An 18,331-nucleotide genomic window follows, 5' to 3' on the forward strand; every position below is an offset into this window, starting at 1 on the left:
TTCTGCTCTGATCCTACTTTGCTTTGAATTATGCATTACTGATTAAAAAATATCTGTTGGTTCACTGGAATTCAACACCCAATTTACAACCGATATCCACATGCAATCTGTACCTGGAGATCCTATCTTGACAAATACAAAAAACAACACATTAATGAAAGATGTAAATGTAATAGACTGGATCAGCCGGACCACATCTGGAGATCCGCTTTGTCATCAGATCTGAACCAGATGTGGATGCAATGGGTACAGCATTACCACATTCTAAGGAAAGACAATCCATCCGACAAGTTGACATCCAACACAGGTTACAGATACAAAGTAGTCGGCTACTAAAATCAGCTATAAAATGGAAACATTTAGGGTTCTATGGTGGATTGGATTGAGCCATGCAGCCACGGCATGCAGCACCACGTAAGGAGGAGGTTCAACAATGTTGCCCAGAATATGCAAGCAAGCAGGAATGCAGCAGATATGCACTGACCACTGCGTCCTCAGCACCACGATTCAGAAATGATCTGATGCGTGAGTCGAACAATGCCCCTTATCGGCCTGTTGAGAGCTATTGCTTTAAAAAACAAAACAAATGGAGATAACGAGAACAATTAAACACCAGGAGTTAATACAATAATCACACATAATCCATATCGTGTATCCAGAAACAGATCTCCAGGTGTGATCAGAACAGTGAAGGAATAGTTTTCATTAAATCCTAATCAAGTGTGTTCTAAGAAACGGTTAAATCAGCCGATTTACATTGCAGAAGATCATGGCCTGTGCTATGGATGGATATATATATATATATATATATATATATATATATATATATACACACACACACACACACACACACATATAGAGAGCACATTTCTGGAGTTAAAAAATCTGGAGTTAAACAAAAAAGTGTTAGATTTTGGGAGTGTATTCTCTGCATTTAACTACAGCTTGTGTTGAGGTTAACTCTTTGGCGGTGTAATATTTCGGTGTTCATTTATTGGGTGTTGAGGAGCCTGATTCAACACTACACCTGAGTTAACAGCTTTGTCGCCGCGTCTTCACTTGGACTTCACCGTGACTCTTGAGCCAGGTAAAAGTGTGATTTTACTTCTCAAACTAATGTTATATTAGGCTGTGCAGGAATTTAAGACGATAATAGGACGTATGATAACGCTACATTTGTATATTTTGTCAGACTGATGGGCAAACTTCAGCAGCTAGCTGCTAGCAAGTTATCGGGCCCTAGCTGTTAGCAAGTTTTCGGGACCTTGCCTCGTGAGCCAGGTAAAAGTGCCATTTTACTCCTCAAAGTAACGTTATATTAGTCTTATATCAGTATAATAACGGCACATTTTTATGTTTTGTCGAAGACTGATTTTTGCGAGGCCAAACTTTCTAGCTAGCTAGCTGCTGAAGTTAGCCCCGTTTTTTTTTTTTTTTTAAAGTTAGCCCCTAATTTAGCATGCGTTTCCACTTCGCGCATTTCTTTGTGTATCTTACGTTAACATTAGCCTACACTGTTTGTCGTATCAACGTATACTAACAGTAACGTTGTTGTTTCCTTAGTTGACCCAGCACAGCTAGGACCGTAACGGACGCGAGTGGGGGACCTGTGAGGGAATGACGACACGGTAAGGCTTTATTTATTTATCTACAATTTTGCTTAAAAGGAACCCCGGCTATGAAGACTTGTAGTTCTTAAAAGATAAATGTTAGTATTAGTGATAATAATGTGATATAAAAAACCTTCTTGATGTCTTCGTTTTTATAAAATTTGTAAAAAATAGTTTAACTCGTAGGTTGTCATTGTTGTTTACGTCGCAATGCACTCTGGGTAGTGACGTCAAATGGTTGCACTAGGCCAGGTGTGTCAAACTGATCCAGTAAAGGGCCGCTGTGGCTGCAGGTTTTCATTCCAACCAAGCAAGAACACACCTGATCCAACCAATCAAGGTGTGAAGGCCAATCAGGTAGGTGAATAAGTCGAGTCAGGTGTGTTGGATCAGTTTGACACACCTGCACTAGGCGAATTCGACTTGAGCTGCGTTTCAATAGGCGAATTCGACTTGATGTAGCCGCCTGCAGCGCGCTACCTAACGTGATGTATTGTGGGTTGAAAGCGATGCATGATGGCTAGAATTGTGTCCGACTGAAGGTGCGTGTCCACAGGCAGCGGTGTTTCCCCGCGTCCCATTCATTAGGCTTGTTCGGGATGGTTAATCATGGGATGGCAAATCATTAAATCATTTCACCACAAGGTGGCTGCCGAGTGTGGACCTGAACACACGTCATTGGACTTTTAACCAATGAGAACCATTCCGCTGTAGTGGAGGTGTGGACAAGCCGGTTGCAGCCACCGTAGACCGCGCTGCCAAGCGCTGCAAGAAGCGGCTCTTAAAGACTTGTTCCTGCGATGTTTTGGGTCACGTGATATGGTCGCGACCCTGTGACGTCTTTGCAGTCGGCTGCTAAGTCGGACACAATACATCACGTTAGGTAGCGCCGCTTCTACGTTAGGTAGCGCCGCTTCTACATCAAGTCGAATTCGCCTACTAGCTATTCTACCGAGTGCAACTATTCTACCGAGTGCAACCATTCTACGTCATCGCCCCCAGAGCGCATTGCGCGTGGAAAACATGGCGTCCTACATAGGTCAAAATATGTCCTAAATATTATATATTTTTAAAGCAATGGCAACATTTTGTGTGGTTCTAACAACATATTTTAGTACAAGAGAATAATTGTGGCGTATTAGGGCCTACAAGTCTTCATAGTCAGGGTTCCTTTTAAGAGCACAGTCGGACAGCTTGCACCGTGACTGTCAGTCTCACGCGAGAGGCTGTTATAATGTAAATGGCGGAGACACAGTCGCCTTAATTGCTAAACCTAACTTTTCCCTAGCTAACAAGCAGTAGTGTTGTTTGAAACTGTTATTTACTGTCACGTGTTGGGATGTTATCTGTCACTGTGTGACTGGATGTCAGTGGACGTGTTAGTTTGACGGCGACTGGTTTATAGGCTTAGAGGCTGTCTGTCAACCATTTTCATTGTGAAGACATGACTGTGACCACTGAATTATGCTTAACAGGCTATAGATTGAATAACAGCTATTTTGTTAGAGTGACACTCCACATGTTGCTTTTATTACTGGTAAAATTATTATTTTTTTCCCTGAAGTGGTCAAGATCATGTTGTATTGTAACACATGAAAGGACTGGTCGTTCTGCCTGTAGGCATAGAGACTTCAGTCAATGTGCCTGACCTCTGTACATAGGCCAATAGTTGTTGTTTTAAAATTCTTGTTACTTTTGAGACGAATCAAGAAACCCACATTAATTCTTGCATGGAATCGAATTTCAATCAAAATCAAACCTGAATCTTTCATATCAAAGGTAGATGACTCTGAGGGATGAAAGGTTTCAAGTTAAAAGCCCACATCTAGACAGATGTAGTCGATCTCTCTGCTTTGATTTGTGACGTTCTGATCTCCACCGTCCAACTCTTTCTCTCTCTCTCTGCAGTCAGGAGTCCTGACAGAGTAGCGGGCAGGAAAGCACACTAAACCTGAGGATTAAGTCCTTACGCTTCTACAAGAGTTCTTGATGTTGAGGTCACGTGTATTGAGAAAGCTTGACCCCTGAGCATCAGGTCCAACCACCGATGCTGTCCTGCATCAAGAGCCAGTGATCCACGCTGACTAGCAGTGAATTGCATTCAAACATTCCCATAGAAATCTGAACTCGCTCTGTATTGGTGTCCGTCCACACAATGGCTTCCACTGCTGAAAATCAATGTGTTTTTTTCAAGGACGATCGTCCACCGTCTCATTCACTGCATGTGTGACGAAGCACACAGCTGACCTGCCTGCTACCTGCCTTTCTGCTTCGACGGCTCGTTGAACGGAGGTGTTTTTGCAGGGACAACGCAACAGCAACAACAGCTCGTTGTGAAGGAAGCTTAAAGGGAAAGTTTCTCTTTGTGATCGGCATGAAGTGCACTGAATCTTCACATGCTAGTATGTTGTTACGACTGAGTTTGCTGCATGGCGAGCATGAGCCACACAGAGCGACCAATTCCCTTCTTCACTGATGATCAGATACAATACGTGGTGGGTTAAGACCGACGTTGGCTTTAAACGGAATAGTAGGGCAGCAAAAATCAATATTAGTATTGTTATATATTCTATAATACATATTTGAAATGTATTGAATAACCTTTAAAGGGCCAGTGTGCACCATTCGGGCAATCCTTGTCTTTTTATTACCTGAGAGTGAGCTGGTATTCACATCGGGAGCCGGTCCTCTTCACGGAGTCCGCTGGCTCTCGAGTGGGTCATTCATGTTCTCACGTAGAAGATCTCCCACACACTTGGCACACGGGAGAAGTTTCAGTTTGTTGCAATCTGCCACTTCACCACTAGATGCCACCAAATCCTACACACTGGCTATTCAGCTGATTCCTCGCCTTGCTTTTATGGGCTCTGCTAAATGTAAATGGTATTCATTCATTTGAATGTCACCATGGCTTGCCTATAAGTCAGGATTTACATTCAATTAAATCAATTTATACTGAACCGATCCGATCAGCTAGTTTACACATTTCATCTGAGTTTCTAGTGATTATTTCTTGCTTACCAGACTGTGGTTTCCATGAAATCTTTCAAACAGAAAGGAGCTCTGCATACTTTGGTCATCAAGCACAGTACAAACATCTGCCAATTCTATGGAGTATGTTGGATTCTTGCCATGTTCACCCAATGGCCTCTCCACAAAGTCTAAAAGCAAATCCTTCCAGAGGTAATACAGCGAGCAGAAAGACAAAATGAAAGGAGAACATGGACAGCAATAACTACTGCACTGTAGAAGGGGTACTTCATCAATTTAATATTGCACATCCACAAAGCTGCAGGATTCGCAGCAGGCCGTGAGCTGGAGTTATACTAGCTTGCAATTTCAAAGTTGCACACTAAAACGTCTATGTGACAAGTGCGTGGTTACATTCTCCTCCTTTTCATTTCATCAAAGCCGTTCCACTCAGTGCCTTTTTAGGATATCACAAATTAGGAGTCTGGTTCATATTTTCCAACTTTTAAGCATTATTTGTGTACACAAATATAACTACAAAATTCACATATAGGAATCCTTGATCTGAGTGGTATTCCCCTTTAAATAGCTCATTTTCAATCTAAACAATTGCCCCTGCACACATTAAAAAACACGCGGTATAGTGTATTTACTATATATATATATATATATATATCAAAAAATACAGTTAGTTTCTTAAAGCTTTCCATTGGACTATAAGGAACACATGGGATGGAAAGCGCAGGGCGGGTGAGAGCTACATACTGCATAAGGATTATAATTTGTTGTTACGGCGTACGTGAATGTGATCATAGCTGCAGCCGATATATAAACACAGCCCTGTAAGCATGTGATGCACACTAGTGCACAGTACTGTGGAGTGAAACATGACCTGGATTATGAGGAAAAGGCTACTAAATATTTCAACATGATACCCAGGACTTTTCATTGGGACACATGGCCATAACATTATCATATCTATCTGCTGTAGACTCACAGCCCCTCGTCCTATCCAAAGAGGACACTTTTCACATGTTTTTTTCTATACAGCCTTTACTGTGAACTTTTCTTTTATCAGTTGTTTATTTCTTTTGGTTTCAGCTGACTAATTTCACCTCCAGTGCACTTCTCCTCCACTGAAGCACGGTGCATCTGTTCATTCCTTGAGAAGCGGCTGATTTCCATGAAGCGGCTCGACTTTTGATTCCTGTCTATTTTCCAATCCATCTGTCTAGCCGTTGATGCGTGTGGGAGGAAAACATTTCAAGCATTTCCAATGCTAGTTTTTGTCAAAAAGAAAAATTTGTTTAGTTTGTGTGTGTAGTTTAGTTTGTGTGTGTGTGTCTCTGTTTTTTTTCCCCAAAAATATTTTCTCCTCTTTTTTTTCATCTTTGAACACACGCTCTTAACCAATAACGGTACAGGCACATGTAGGTATCACCAGGGTTACTGGACGGAAAGGACCTGATAAAAGGTTAACATTCTATACGTAAAAAGCCAATATGTGATATAATTACTCAATCTATTCTATGCATTAGCATCCTTAGTCTAGTCATACTTTCAAATCAAACAGTTAGGATAAAAACAGACATCCTGTGGGGGGATTGTCTTCTCATGTTACAGTCACCAAGAGTCACCTGGGTTCAGTTCTCTGCCGACTTTCTGAACGCCTGCGGATGGTGGCTGGTCACAAATCAGATCAGTGGATGGAGTATCCAGTGCCATGTTCATATGGATCACATCCTCCTAACGCGGCAGCCTGTTTGACTTTGAGCACACTCGGTCGTCCTCTGCAGGAGTCTGCTCCTGCCTCCTTCCACGGGACTCGACACAGAAGGGGAAACATAAGCAGAGAGGAGCAGCAATCAGGTCAAGTGATCTGACTGGTCCGTCACCTCGTCCTCGTCGTCCTCCACCCTCATTGGCTCGACGGCTCCAGAGGAGTGTTGTGACTGGCTGGAGCCAGACTGGTGGGAGGAGTGGCTGTGTGTGTCGTCATCGTCGTCCGCCATGATGGCCCTCTTCCCCGGCCGCTGCTCCATCCCCCGCACCTCCTTCCCCAGCTTCTCCTCCTCCCCACTCCACCCCCTCCGCCTCCCCCCTTTCCTCTGCTCCTCCACCGTCCACATGCTCTCGTCCTCGTCCTCCTTGCCCCGCACCTCCCTGTCGAAGTCCAGCAGCTCCTCCATCATCTCCTCTATCTCCATCTCTCCATCCAGCTCCTCCTCCACCTCCGACCGGAGCTCGCCCATGCTCTCAGTCCGGTCCTCCTCTTCGCCGAGCCCCCTCAGTCTCTCAGGCGCGTCGCTGGCCTGACTCTCGCCGAACTCCAGGATGGTGGGCAGGTTTCCCTGCTTGGGACAGCGCTTCCTCAGGCTGACCAGGAAGGGCTGCGGCAGAGAGAAGATGTCCACGTTGTTGCCCAGGTCAATCCATGTCACACTCGGGAAAGTGCCGAGATCCTAGGGTAGAAAATATCAACATAATGTAGAACATCATCATTTTCTCATTTTATCTGAAGTGAAAGTTACTTCAAAGAACTGGTTATGAAGACAAACACAATTTAATACTGATACCTCCATATGACCTACATAAGTAAATGAGACCGTCAGCAGAAGTGCCTTAAACTCGCATTCTTTCTAACGGCCATCAGGGGGCGACTCCTCTCTGATTGTTTGGAAGTCTATGAGAAAATTACCTTATTTCTCTCTTGATTCAGAGGTTTATGGTCCACATTTAGTGTAAAATAAAGCATCTTCTGATTTATTTTTGTCATGGCTTCCAACTTTAACCCTTTCACATTGTGTTTTCAGTTCATAAACGTCGGGGTGAAGGCGGGTTACACCCTGGACAGGTCCAGTCCATCTATACCTCCACACAGAAGGAACCTGAACCCAGCCCTCTTGTGTCTTTTGTGGTTGCACCAGACTGCTGTGCGTGTGCTGAACCCCAATGATGTGAAGCGTGACATCCCCCTGTTTTTTGGTAGACGCTTTAAGTAAATTATTAATGACAAGGTCCCTTCATCCATGATAAATGGAGCTAAAACCCTCAGTGTTGCTGCCGGTCACGAGCGAGCACAGCTGAGGTTCCAGCCACTTGTGCTAACGGCTGCTAGGCACTGCTTCAAAGACGGCTCAGATGGTCTTTAAGTAACGAAAAAAATCAACTAATTCTCTCAGCAAATTGAAAGTCACTCTGGCCCAGGAGCAAAACTGGAAGCACGTCTGATTCCACGTTCCAAATACAGCCCTTAATGTTGCTGAATGTCTGCATGGAAGCCTGTGCAGCGACTCTGTACTGCACATCTGTTCTGTATACCTCCTATAGTTCAACAACAACATTCTCTGCATCAAAAAGCAAGGGATCTCCTGTACAGGCGCCCCACTGAATCATAGTAATGTAACAACTACAACATGTGTGTCTCACCTTCAGGGCATCAGTCAGCTCCTTCAGAACGGTTCTGGTGAGCCTGTTTCCGTTCAGTGCCAGGGTCTCCAGGTGTGGCAGGGCGGCCAGCGTCGGCAGGAGCAGGAGGAAGGCCTCGTCCGTCAGCTCGGTGAAGCCCAGCTCCAGGCTGACCACGATGGACGCATGGCGCTGGAGGTGCGCACAGAGGCGCTCCATGTCGCGAGCCACCAAAGGGATCCCGGACAGATCCAGGGCCCCGCTGGACAGAGGGGCCAACAGCACCGCCTTCAAACTGGAGGAGGACACAAGAGCCAACATTAGAGCCGATGTGATTCAGCCAGCAGCGAGGATTGTTAGTTTGTGCTTTATCTTTTGGTGCAATTGTGTAAACCTTTCATAATATTTCATTTTTGTAATGCAAATAATGCTATACAATAACATCACATCTTTTGTCATCTCCACTCATCACATCAAACCTGCCACTTTTCAAAATGACGGCATGGTTTCGTTTCCTCTTATGCAGCTGTGATTTATTCACTGAGAAGAATAGAGAGAGAAAATGAGAGAATGCATCAAAACCATAAACCGCTTCACTTTCTTTTGTTTGTTCACATCATCCAGAAACGTTTTGCTGCCATTACTGACTGTTGTTGCTGCTACTTTCTTACATATACATAGTAGACTTTTTTTATTCATTCTAGTATTAGTAAATGTCTTTATCTGTTGTCCACTTTATTGTTTACTCTTGTCTTGTCTGTCCTTGTGCACATGATCTCTTTTCACCGTGGGACAGGGAGAAACGTCTTCTCGATTCCTTTGTATGTGGTACATGATGTGCTGATTGGTCATGTGAGACAGGATGTACAGGAGGAATAGTTTGACATTTTTGGCTTTTGTTGCCAAGCATTAGATGAGAAAATCAACATCCCGATAACGATCTTCTCATCTGACTTTCGACGATAAAGACACTTTTCCCAAAATGTCAAACTATTCCTTTCGATGGAAACTTCAGGTATATCAGCAGCTTCAAACCATCTGCCCACTGAAACTCCGTGGTCAATGGAAACAAAAGAAGGTCCACACTGAATGAGGTAATGTGCACAGAAAGAATGGATTTCACCTGGCAGCTAATGGAAACTACAACACACACTTGAGAAGCGCAGACCCAGACAGGCAGGCAGACACCGAGGGGATTTAGGGCTTAAGAGGCTGAAGTTTGAAGAATGGAAAAAATGGCTGTTGAGCAGCGAAAGCACTTAAAGCTGTACACTCTGACCACATGGTCCCAGCTAAAAATAAACCCGATGGGCTCCTGGATTTGGCAGAGAATTTAAAGCACTGGTCTGGAATCTGCTCCGTAAAAAAAAAAGGAAAATCAGAATTACATTTTTTTTCCATTTTACAAGTGAAAACAAAATCTGTAATACACACTGAACATAAGGGCCAAACGTCGATCCTGCTCATAAATAACACACACACATGACTGTCGGTGTCATCAGTTAACAGCTGAATATGTTTATCTATTCATGTGCCAGAGAGACTTCAGAGCAGCCTGAAGCCAGAGCAGCCTGAAGCCAGAGCAGTGAGCGTGCACGGGTCAAATATAGTCCCCCAACATGTTTCTGCTCACTCTCCCAACGGTTACACAGAGTGGGCTGATGTCGCTGCGTTATATTTTTGCTTTTAACGTTCGGGCCAAAACATGCAGCTATAGCTGTCAATCTCCCGACATCGCTTGGGATCGGATGGATGGTACGAATGTATTTCTATTTTTTCTAAACATTCACGGCTAATTTTGGCTAACTTTTCTTCTCGTGTCACCGCGAGGTTTGAGTGAAATATCTCCACAGCTATTGGAAGGATTCCAATGACATTTAGTGCAGACATTCAACCTCACTTTGGTTCCAAATGACATGAAAACTAATAACATTGCCATCAGCCTCAGCTGTACTTTGTGTTTAGTGCTAATTAGCAATGTTAGCATGTTTACATGCACCACTACATATGGTGTCCTTGCTCGGCCACGTACAGGAAAGAAGACATTCTTAATTAGGGAAAAAGCAACACTGATTCTGCTGCACGCGAAACATAAGAACGCGTGCATACAGGACGAACACGCACTAATAGGCGTATCCAAACACGGCATAACGACACCACAAAAGAACAGAACAGCTGACAACCATGATGTGATTTTACATAAACAGTTTACTATTAGATAAAAGCAGAATATCTCAAAGTAATCTCCATGAAACTTATGAGTGAACATGTTGCTGTCATGTGCAAACTTCATTTTGACACAATACTTTCATTTCATGCTACCTGAAAAACATCAGTCAAAGTAATGAAAATCATCTCACGACTCCCCTCGGCGTCTCGCGACCCCCCCTCGGACCACCAGGATACTCCATGGTGGTGATTCATCTGAGACAGCTCTAACAAGATCAAATAGACACAGCGGCAACATGGGTCGCTGTCGTTTCTTAACACAGCTTTCAGTGATTGAACTTATTTAGAAGCTTAGAGGCACTGAGGTACAGCTTTGTTTCTAACTGGATTCACTCTCGTCTGGTTTATGAATACAATTAAGTACAATAAATACCTCAAACTATTTATGTGAAGCTGCTGAAAAGTCCCTCCCCACCCCCTGCATCATATTCACCAACACCACCGAAACACCTGGTAAATCTGTTACTAGTACAATTACTAAATAATTATTTTTTTAATGTTTAATTGCCTATAACTTGACCATTAATTAAGGTTATTATAAAGTTTTACCACTCTTAACTATAAAATAAAGTGTAATATAGAAATATACTATATAAAAAACAATTCTTCCAGATGATTACGGAGACTATGGTCATGAACTTTGGGTCATGACCGAAAGAATAAGATCCCGGATACAAGCGGCCGAAATGAGCTTCCTCCGCAGGGTGGCGGGGCGCTCCCTTAGAGATAGGGTGAGGAGCTCCGTCACACGGGAGGAGCTCGGAGTAGAGGCGCTGCTCCTCCACATCGAGAGGAGCCAGTTGAGGTGGCTCGGGCATCTGTATCAGATGCCCCCTGGACGCCTCCCTCGGGAGGTGTTCCAGGCATGCCCCACCGGGAGGAGACCCCGAGGAAGACCCAGGACACGCTGGAGTGACTATGTCACCCGGCTGGCCTGGGAACGCCTTGGGGTCCTCCCGGAGGAGCTTGGGGAAGTGTTTGGGGAGAGGGAAGGCTGGGCGTCCCTGCTCAGGCAGCTGCCCCCGCGACCCGGTCCCGGATAAGCGGAAGAAAATGGATGGATGGATGGATTACGGAGAGATGTTTTTTTTTTTAAAATAATGAACAACCTGTTGACACATTTTTCAATGAAATGACCTGAGAAAAGAAATGCTCCAATGATGAGGAATGTTATTTTACCTCTCACTGTCTGGTTGTAGACAAAAAAAAAAAAAAACACCTCCCCAGAAGGTTTGTGCTCCTAGACAAACGGTGCAGCAATGCCCTCGCCCCCCCAGTGACGCGGCCTGTGACCACAGATCAAATAGTGACCGATGCACAGATGACTCAGAACAGTAAAACCACACACACCCGGTTTGGGAACGGTTATTTCCCATGCTTCACCCCTTCCCTCTCTCTTTACACAGACAATCCACTTTACCACGACGGTCCTCCTCAGTTTAAAGCAATAAACAAGGCTGGGCACGAGTAGTAGAGTGTAAATAAAAAGCAGATGAGACGCTGAGAGAGCCGATGATGTATTTGGCGTTGGACCAGAATCCCACGCTGCAGAGCGAGAGACGAACCATCGCTGCGAACTGAGGTCACTCACCCCCGTTTGGACGAGGACCAGCAGATGGCTGAGACAGAGGGCTGGCTTGGTCGTCTCAAACATACACTTTTTCCACTCATATTCTGGTGGAGAGTTACTGATGCTATGCCTGTCAGGCTTTCCACTCTAGCACAGCACATCTGACAATCTGGGAGATAGAAACAACACGATCATGATAATGATCCACACACGAATTAGTATTTTTAAAATAACACTTCTGTTTCTGGGAACACCACTGTAAACTGCAACTAACAGTCTCAATCACAGCTTGTTGCTCTCAAAAATGCAGAACTCACCGAGGGGAGGGACGGACCATTCTGAGGGAGTTATTCATGCAGAAAGAAGTTTGCATTGATCTATTTCTTTAGAGGTGTGAACTGTTTTTCAATGCACAGTGTTGATTTATGCTTAAGTAAGTCTGCGTGAAGGTTCTGAACATATTTTACAACAATCTGGTGCTTGATCCGACAGATCTGCTGCACATAATAATGCACGAGTGTGTAACACCACTGCAGTGAGAGACTACATGGATTTACCAGTGTAGGAAATGTAAACAAACTGTCATGGATTACAGTGCTGGTAAAAAAAAACACTCATAAATCTTTATTCTGCCACACTGGCATCAATAATTAGAATAATACAATAATAATAATACAAACAAGTGACAGAAGGCCCGAGACATGCCCATGAGGAGAAACATGACGCAGCTTCATAAACGATGCCAATAAACCACACAACGATCCAAAACAAACACGACAGCAATGGAAACCTGTTGCAAATGAAAAATCAAACTGCAGCGAGTCTGAAACAATACAAACAAACGTATACAAAGTCAAAAACACGCAAACCCCGGAAACAAACGTAACAGACAAAAGCTGTTGATCCAACATGTGGAGGTTCTCCAGGCCTCTAGGGGGAGCCCTTAGAGGAACAGCTTGATTTGTTTTTGTCTCCCAGAGCTCTATGATAGAACCTCACATTACTACAGAGACCCAACCAAACTCTGTATAAACCAGAGACTGTCTCAACGGTACAAACAAGATGACATTGTCTTCATGAGGTTATTTTCAGTGGCGATGGAGCTGCTACGCTGCGTAGCCTAGCTCCATTCAGTAAACCATGACTTCTGATTTTGTTGTTGTTGACGAATTGTCTTTTAATCCATTTGCTGCCATTAAATCACAACAAAACTGTTTATTGTTGAAGAAATTCTGCAAATCTACGTGCGACCCGGTCTTTGGGAATGACTGCCCCAGAGGCCTGGAGAGCCTCTTTGTGTTGCCTGGATATGCAGCATATATTTGTTTTGGCTTTTGTGCAGCTTTTTCATATGCAGAATGTTTCCAATGTTGTATTTGTTTTGGATTTCTGTATGCATTTTTGAATCAGCATCGTTTCTAAAGCTGCAGTATGTTCCTCCCAATGCTGCTTGAGGCAGAAGCGTGGCGTGCTTCACGGGGAGAAAAAGTCATTCTTGCAGGTGGAAGATCTGTCCTGCTAACCGATCCGACACGGAAACGACACGGGATGATCTCTGAAGGAAGTTAGACGATAAAATGTCCCCATGCTGATAGTCTGACCTACATACCTCCAATCATCCCCTTCACAAAGTCATATCTGCTCTAGTGATCCCAGACGTGTGTTCTGTGTGAAGACTTTGTCACAGCCTGGATTTCATACCACATCTCTGAAAATGCCACGTTTGCCTCGGCTCCTCTCGGGTGCGTCACCACTGCTTTTGGCCTCTCCGTGTCCCTGCATCTCGCTGTGTGATCCGTTCAGCCCACCGCGCCACGTCGTGGACGCTCTCCCCCGCTCTGCCGGCGGTCTCGTCTTCTGAAAGGCCTGAAACCCGCCCACTCGCTTCCCCAATCTGACTCACAAGGTGAATCCAGGTGAAACCGACTGTCGCCGCCTGCAGCCTCTCCAGACATGTGATGTGTATTTACGACGGTGGGGGAAGACAGATTATACAGGGGGGATTTAGGATGGTGCATTTAATTAGAAGAATGCCCCCCCCTTCAGGTTATTCATCCAGTCAGCTGGAAGACAGCGGGTCTCCTCCTGCCTCTTCTCCCCTGTGACAGAGAAAGTGAGAAAGCACCTCCTCCCCCTCCTCCACATTGCATGGAGGGTGTGAGCTGTTGTGTTTATGTCTGCCTGGCTGTGTGATATGGCTCACACACAACAGACGAGCAGGAGGAGCATCATGTTAACTGCAAGACTATTCTCGGTTTTATGGACGTATTTTCAAGAGGAATCGCTGACTCCGGTAGTTTGATGTAATCATATGTGAGCTGTGTTTTTGCAGAGTCATGTTCCAAGCAATCACTCCAGCAGCCCCATCACACTGATTAGGCCGACGCCAAGCAGGGAGGAGGAGCTTGTTGGGATTGTGTTTTGGCAAGAATCTGATCAGAAGATCCGTGTTCTCATTCAATACCACAATAGCTCATGGCATATTAAGAGAATGGAGATAGGGAACATCTTATACAGGTTCCCATTAGAGAGCTGGGGGGATAGGAACCCTGGGAACGTTGAACCCACTGTCAAGTTGTGTCATAATGTGTCATATAATCTGGGGAACGTAGGACCATGGGAACAGAGGAATACTCCAAGCAACATGATATAATGCATTTTTTATCTAATTGTATTTATTTATTTTGTAAGTACTCAAAATAAATTAAAAATGTTTTTTTATTATTATTAATAATCTGAATCTGTAATGTAACCGGTAAAAGAGTTTTTCAAAAATAAATGTGCTGAAGTCAAAGGTACAGTATAAAGTATAAAGTTGAAGAAAATGGAAATACTACAAGTACAGAAATGGCATTACTGTATTTTGGCAAAAAAGATATAAATAATGCAACGCGTGACTATAATATACAACGTTTTCAACTTTGAGGGATGATGTTTTCTTTTTTGTTGGATTTTTCATACTAACAATGACCCAAATGAGTGCTGTGAAACGGTTACTCAAAATGCTGAGAGCGCTATCAGCCAACATTTTCAGCCCTTTATTCCTCATTGTTTTGTTTTTTATGACACATTTCAACAATCACCAGTAAAAAAAGAAAAAAAGCTACATAATAATACAAAATTGCAGTCAGACTTAGACACACAGTGGAGCTTTTAGCAGTTAAATAGGCGGATTGACGGAGAGCGAATATTGAGCTTCCATTCATCGCGTGGCCAGAAACACAACTCCAACTGAAGCCTGTCAGCTGGATGAGGTAGGTACCTTCATCCTAAAAAGCAGGTGTGTATAAGGGTCACACTGGAAATGGAAACTCAAAAGATGCATGTGCAAACAAACTATTAGTGAATGTGACTGTTGATGTTCTCGTGCCCTGATTTCACAAAGGGATCAAGAGCAACAAATAACTGTTATAGTTTTGGGAAGAAATGCAGTAGAATCCAAAATTTAGATTCTCTGTCCAAGAGTATAATTTTGTGTATAAAAGTTAGGTATGTTGATATTTTTCTGCCCTCTAGTGACCGAAACCATCGGCGTAAATTCTGTCATTGATCTACAGAATACACTGGGAACAATTTTTGCACAGAGAGTCTTTATCTGTGCCAGGCAGCAGCGGAGCTCAGTGGGTAATACCACCATTATTCACACAGCTAAGAGGTCACTGGTCCACTGGGAATAAACATGAGTCACAATGAGGCACCAACAAATGACGGTGTTGTGTTGTGGAGGACGCCGGCGAAGGCGAACCATCAGTCCTGCTTCATCTAATTCAAACGCACTTACGGATTCAGATCTGGCCGTGCCAATGCATTGAATGTAGATGACTGTGTTGCCCCCCCGTGTCAGCGTGCAGCGGTGGGCGTTACACACAGCTAAAGGTTACATTTGAATTTCTCCACTTCGCCACAGTACGACATATATTCATATGACTGCCTGCTGTATAATGCAAGAGGACTTATCGTCTTTCTAAACCGGCGCTATGTTTTCTCTGGACAGACTTTTCAGCTCCTTTGAGACGTGTTGAAGCTATGGGATTGACCACGTGTGCAACATCTGCAGTCACAAATTCATAGTTGTTTTCCTTCTAAGCCCTGAGAGAGCAGATCATTCAAATCTATCAAAAGCGTAATCCGCTTGAATCACCTCGTCTCCCACTGCAACGACGCTGGTTCTGTCATAATCTCATATATTTTTAGAAACGGGTGTTTCATTGTTTTCTCCGTTCCCCTCGGTGTGCTATGAACACAGTTATTGTAAAGCCAGTAACAGCCTCAGGGTGACTATGCTGCTAAATGGAGGAAGGAGGAAGCAGTGTACAATTCAGAGGGGTAGAGAGAGAGAGAGAGAGAGAGAGAGAGAGAGAGAGAGAGAGAGAATGATTCATTGGACGAGTTAAGAGAAAGAGAAAAGATGTAGATTAAAATAAGAAAAGGCAGAGAAAGAAAATGAATCCAAGTGCTTTGAAGCGCTCTGATTGTGAAACTTCATCATCTCCACAATGTCAGTTATAGCCTGCATTAATAATTGAAGACACAAAGTTAACACTGCAACTCATTTTGAAAACGAGCAGGCGGACTGCTCACATTCAAAACAGGCGTACATGTTTTCTGCAATAAATTCAAATGAGGCCGAATACAAAAGGCACTGAAAACAGAGCAAAAGAGGTAATCTTTAGTCCTGATAATGCAGCTCCAAATCCAGAGGGACAAAGAGCCTCGCGCTGAAGAAAGCAGCGAACCAATAGGAGGAACAAAGGACATAAATCAACTGGGAAATGATAGACATGAGGAGGGTTTTACAGTGAAAACAACAGCAAGAGCAATCAATGCATTCGTCACCCAGGAACTGTCTACACACTCTCACATGAGGCCGGGCATTGTCCTGCACCAGGAGGAACCCAGGGCCCACTGCACCAGGAGGAACCCAGGGCCCACTGCACCAGGTGGAACCCTGGGCCTACTGCACCAGGAGGAACCCTGGGCCCACTGCACCAGGAGGAACCCAGGGCCCACTGCACCAGGAGGAACCCTGGGCCCACTGCACCAGGAGGAACCCAGGGCCCACTGCACCAGGAGGAACCCAGGGCCCACTGCACCAGGTGGAACCCTGGGCCCACTGCACCAGGAGGAACCCAGGGCCCACTGCACCAGGAGGAACCCTGGGCCCACTGCACCAGCACCAGGAGGAACCCTGGCCCACTGCACCAGGAGGAACCCAGGGCCCACTGCACCAGGAGGAACCCTTGGCCACTGCACCAGGAGGAACCCTGGGCCCACTGCACCAGCACCAGGAGGAACCCAGGGCCCACTGCACCAGGAGGAACCCAGGGCTCACTGCACCAGCACCAGGAGGAACCCAGGGCCCACTGCACCAGGAGGAACCCAGGGCCCACTGCATCAGAAGGAACCCAGGACCCACTGCACCAGGAGGAACCCAGGGCCCACTGCACCAGGTGGAACCCAGGGCCCACTGCAGCAGGAGGAATCCAGGGCCCACTGCACCAGGTGGAACCCAGGGCCTACTGCACCAGGAGGAACCCAGGGCCCACTGCACCATGAGGAACCCAGGGCCCACTGCACCAGGAGGAACCCAGGGCCCACTGCACCAGTGTGAAGTAAATTCTGGTGTTCTCTGGTGAATGCCAATAGAGCTGCATGGTGCTGGACTGTGAGACTAGGTCCCACTAGAGGACATCGAGCCCTCATGCCACCCTCATGGAGTCTGTTTCTGACAGAAACATGCACACCAGTAGCCGGCTGGAGGTCCTGTAGAGCTCTGGCAGTGCTCCTCCTGTTCCTCCCCACGCAAAGCAGCAGATCCTGGTCCTGCTGGTTGGTTGATGCCCCTCTACATCCCTGTCAAGCTCTCCTGGTGAAACTGGATGACCCAATGAATGCGTTGATAAATTGGGTTCTATGGGTCCCAAAAAACAAAAAGCATACTGTTTTTGTGGATACAGGGTTGTTTAATATCCGGAGCCAATCTGTTGGTGCAGCGCTCACAGTTGGCCAATCAGTAGACAGAACAAGATGCTGGTCGGCAGACAGTACCGGGTAAATCTATGATTAGTAATAATTTTGTGCATATGTACAGGCGTATAACAGCATGTCATGGGTTACCATGGTGAACAACGTCGTGGTCAAGCACAACCTCAGCGAGACCTCGTTATTTCTCTTCCAGCATCATTAAAATCTTGGAAAAAATGGCCTGATGGTGGACATACAGGCAGTTGTTTCCTTGTTGGTTGTCTTGCCTACTGAACCTTTTTTGATTTTCATATGGAGCAGAATGGTTTTCTCAGTGTTTCACTTCATTTTGCAGCCATCATTAACAATGGGGTGGCAAACTTTACCGAATACCTATTCTTATAGATATAATGATGCTAATATGGAAGGCATGGGTTCTCAGCGGCTATCGCCTGATGATGACGATAGTTCTGGACGGAGACCCGTACTGCCCTTCCAAGGTCTGCCGAGGCCAACAAGCCCATAGCTGATCATCATCGGATTGCTGCTTCTGCCTACAGAAAGAAAAGGTTTGGCTTTC

General features: G+C 45.0%; 1 protein-coding gene across 1 annotated transcript in view; it reads right to left on the reverse strand.

Annotated features, from left to right (window-relative positions):
- Positions 1-4,322: 4,322 nt before the first annotated feature.
- Positions 4,323-18,331, reverse strand: part of lrrc75a (leucine rich repeat containing 75A) — a 31,812-nt gene continuing 17,803 nt past the window's right edge. The window contains exons 4-5 of the mRNA XM_084019195.1: positions 8,010-8,283; positions 4,323-7,042 (exon numbers count right to left, since the gene is read on the reverse strand). Of these exons, the coding sequence (XP_083875321.1) occupies positions 6,446-7,042; positions 8,010-8,283 (871 nt within the window). The 3' untranslated portion in view covers positions 4,323-6,445. The remainder of the gene's footprint in view (positions 7,043-8,009; positions 8,284-18,331) is intronic.

The sequence above is a fragment of the Eutrigla gurnardus genome (assembly GCF_963514095.1).
Source record: "Eutrigla gurnardus genome assembly, chromosome: 10".
In the NCBI taxonomy this organism is placed as follows: Eukaryota; Metazoa; Chordata; class Actinopteri; order Perciformes; family Triglidae; genus Eutrigla; species Eutrigla gurnardus.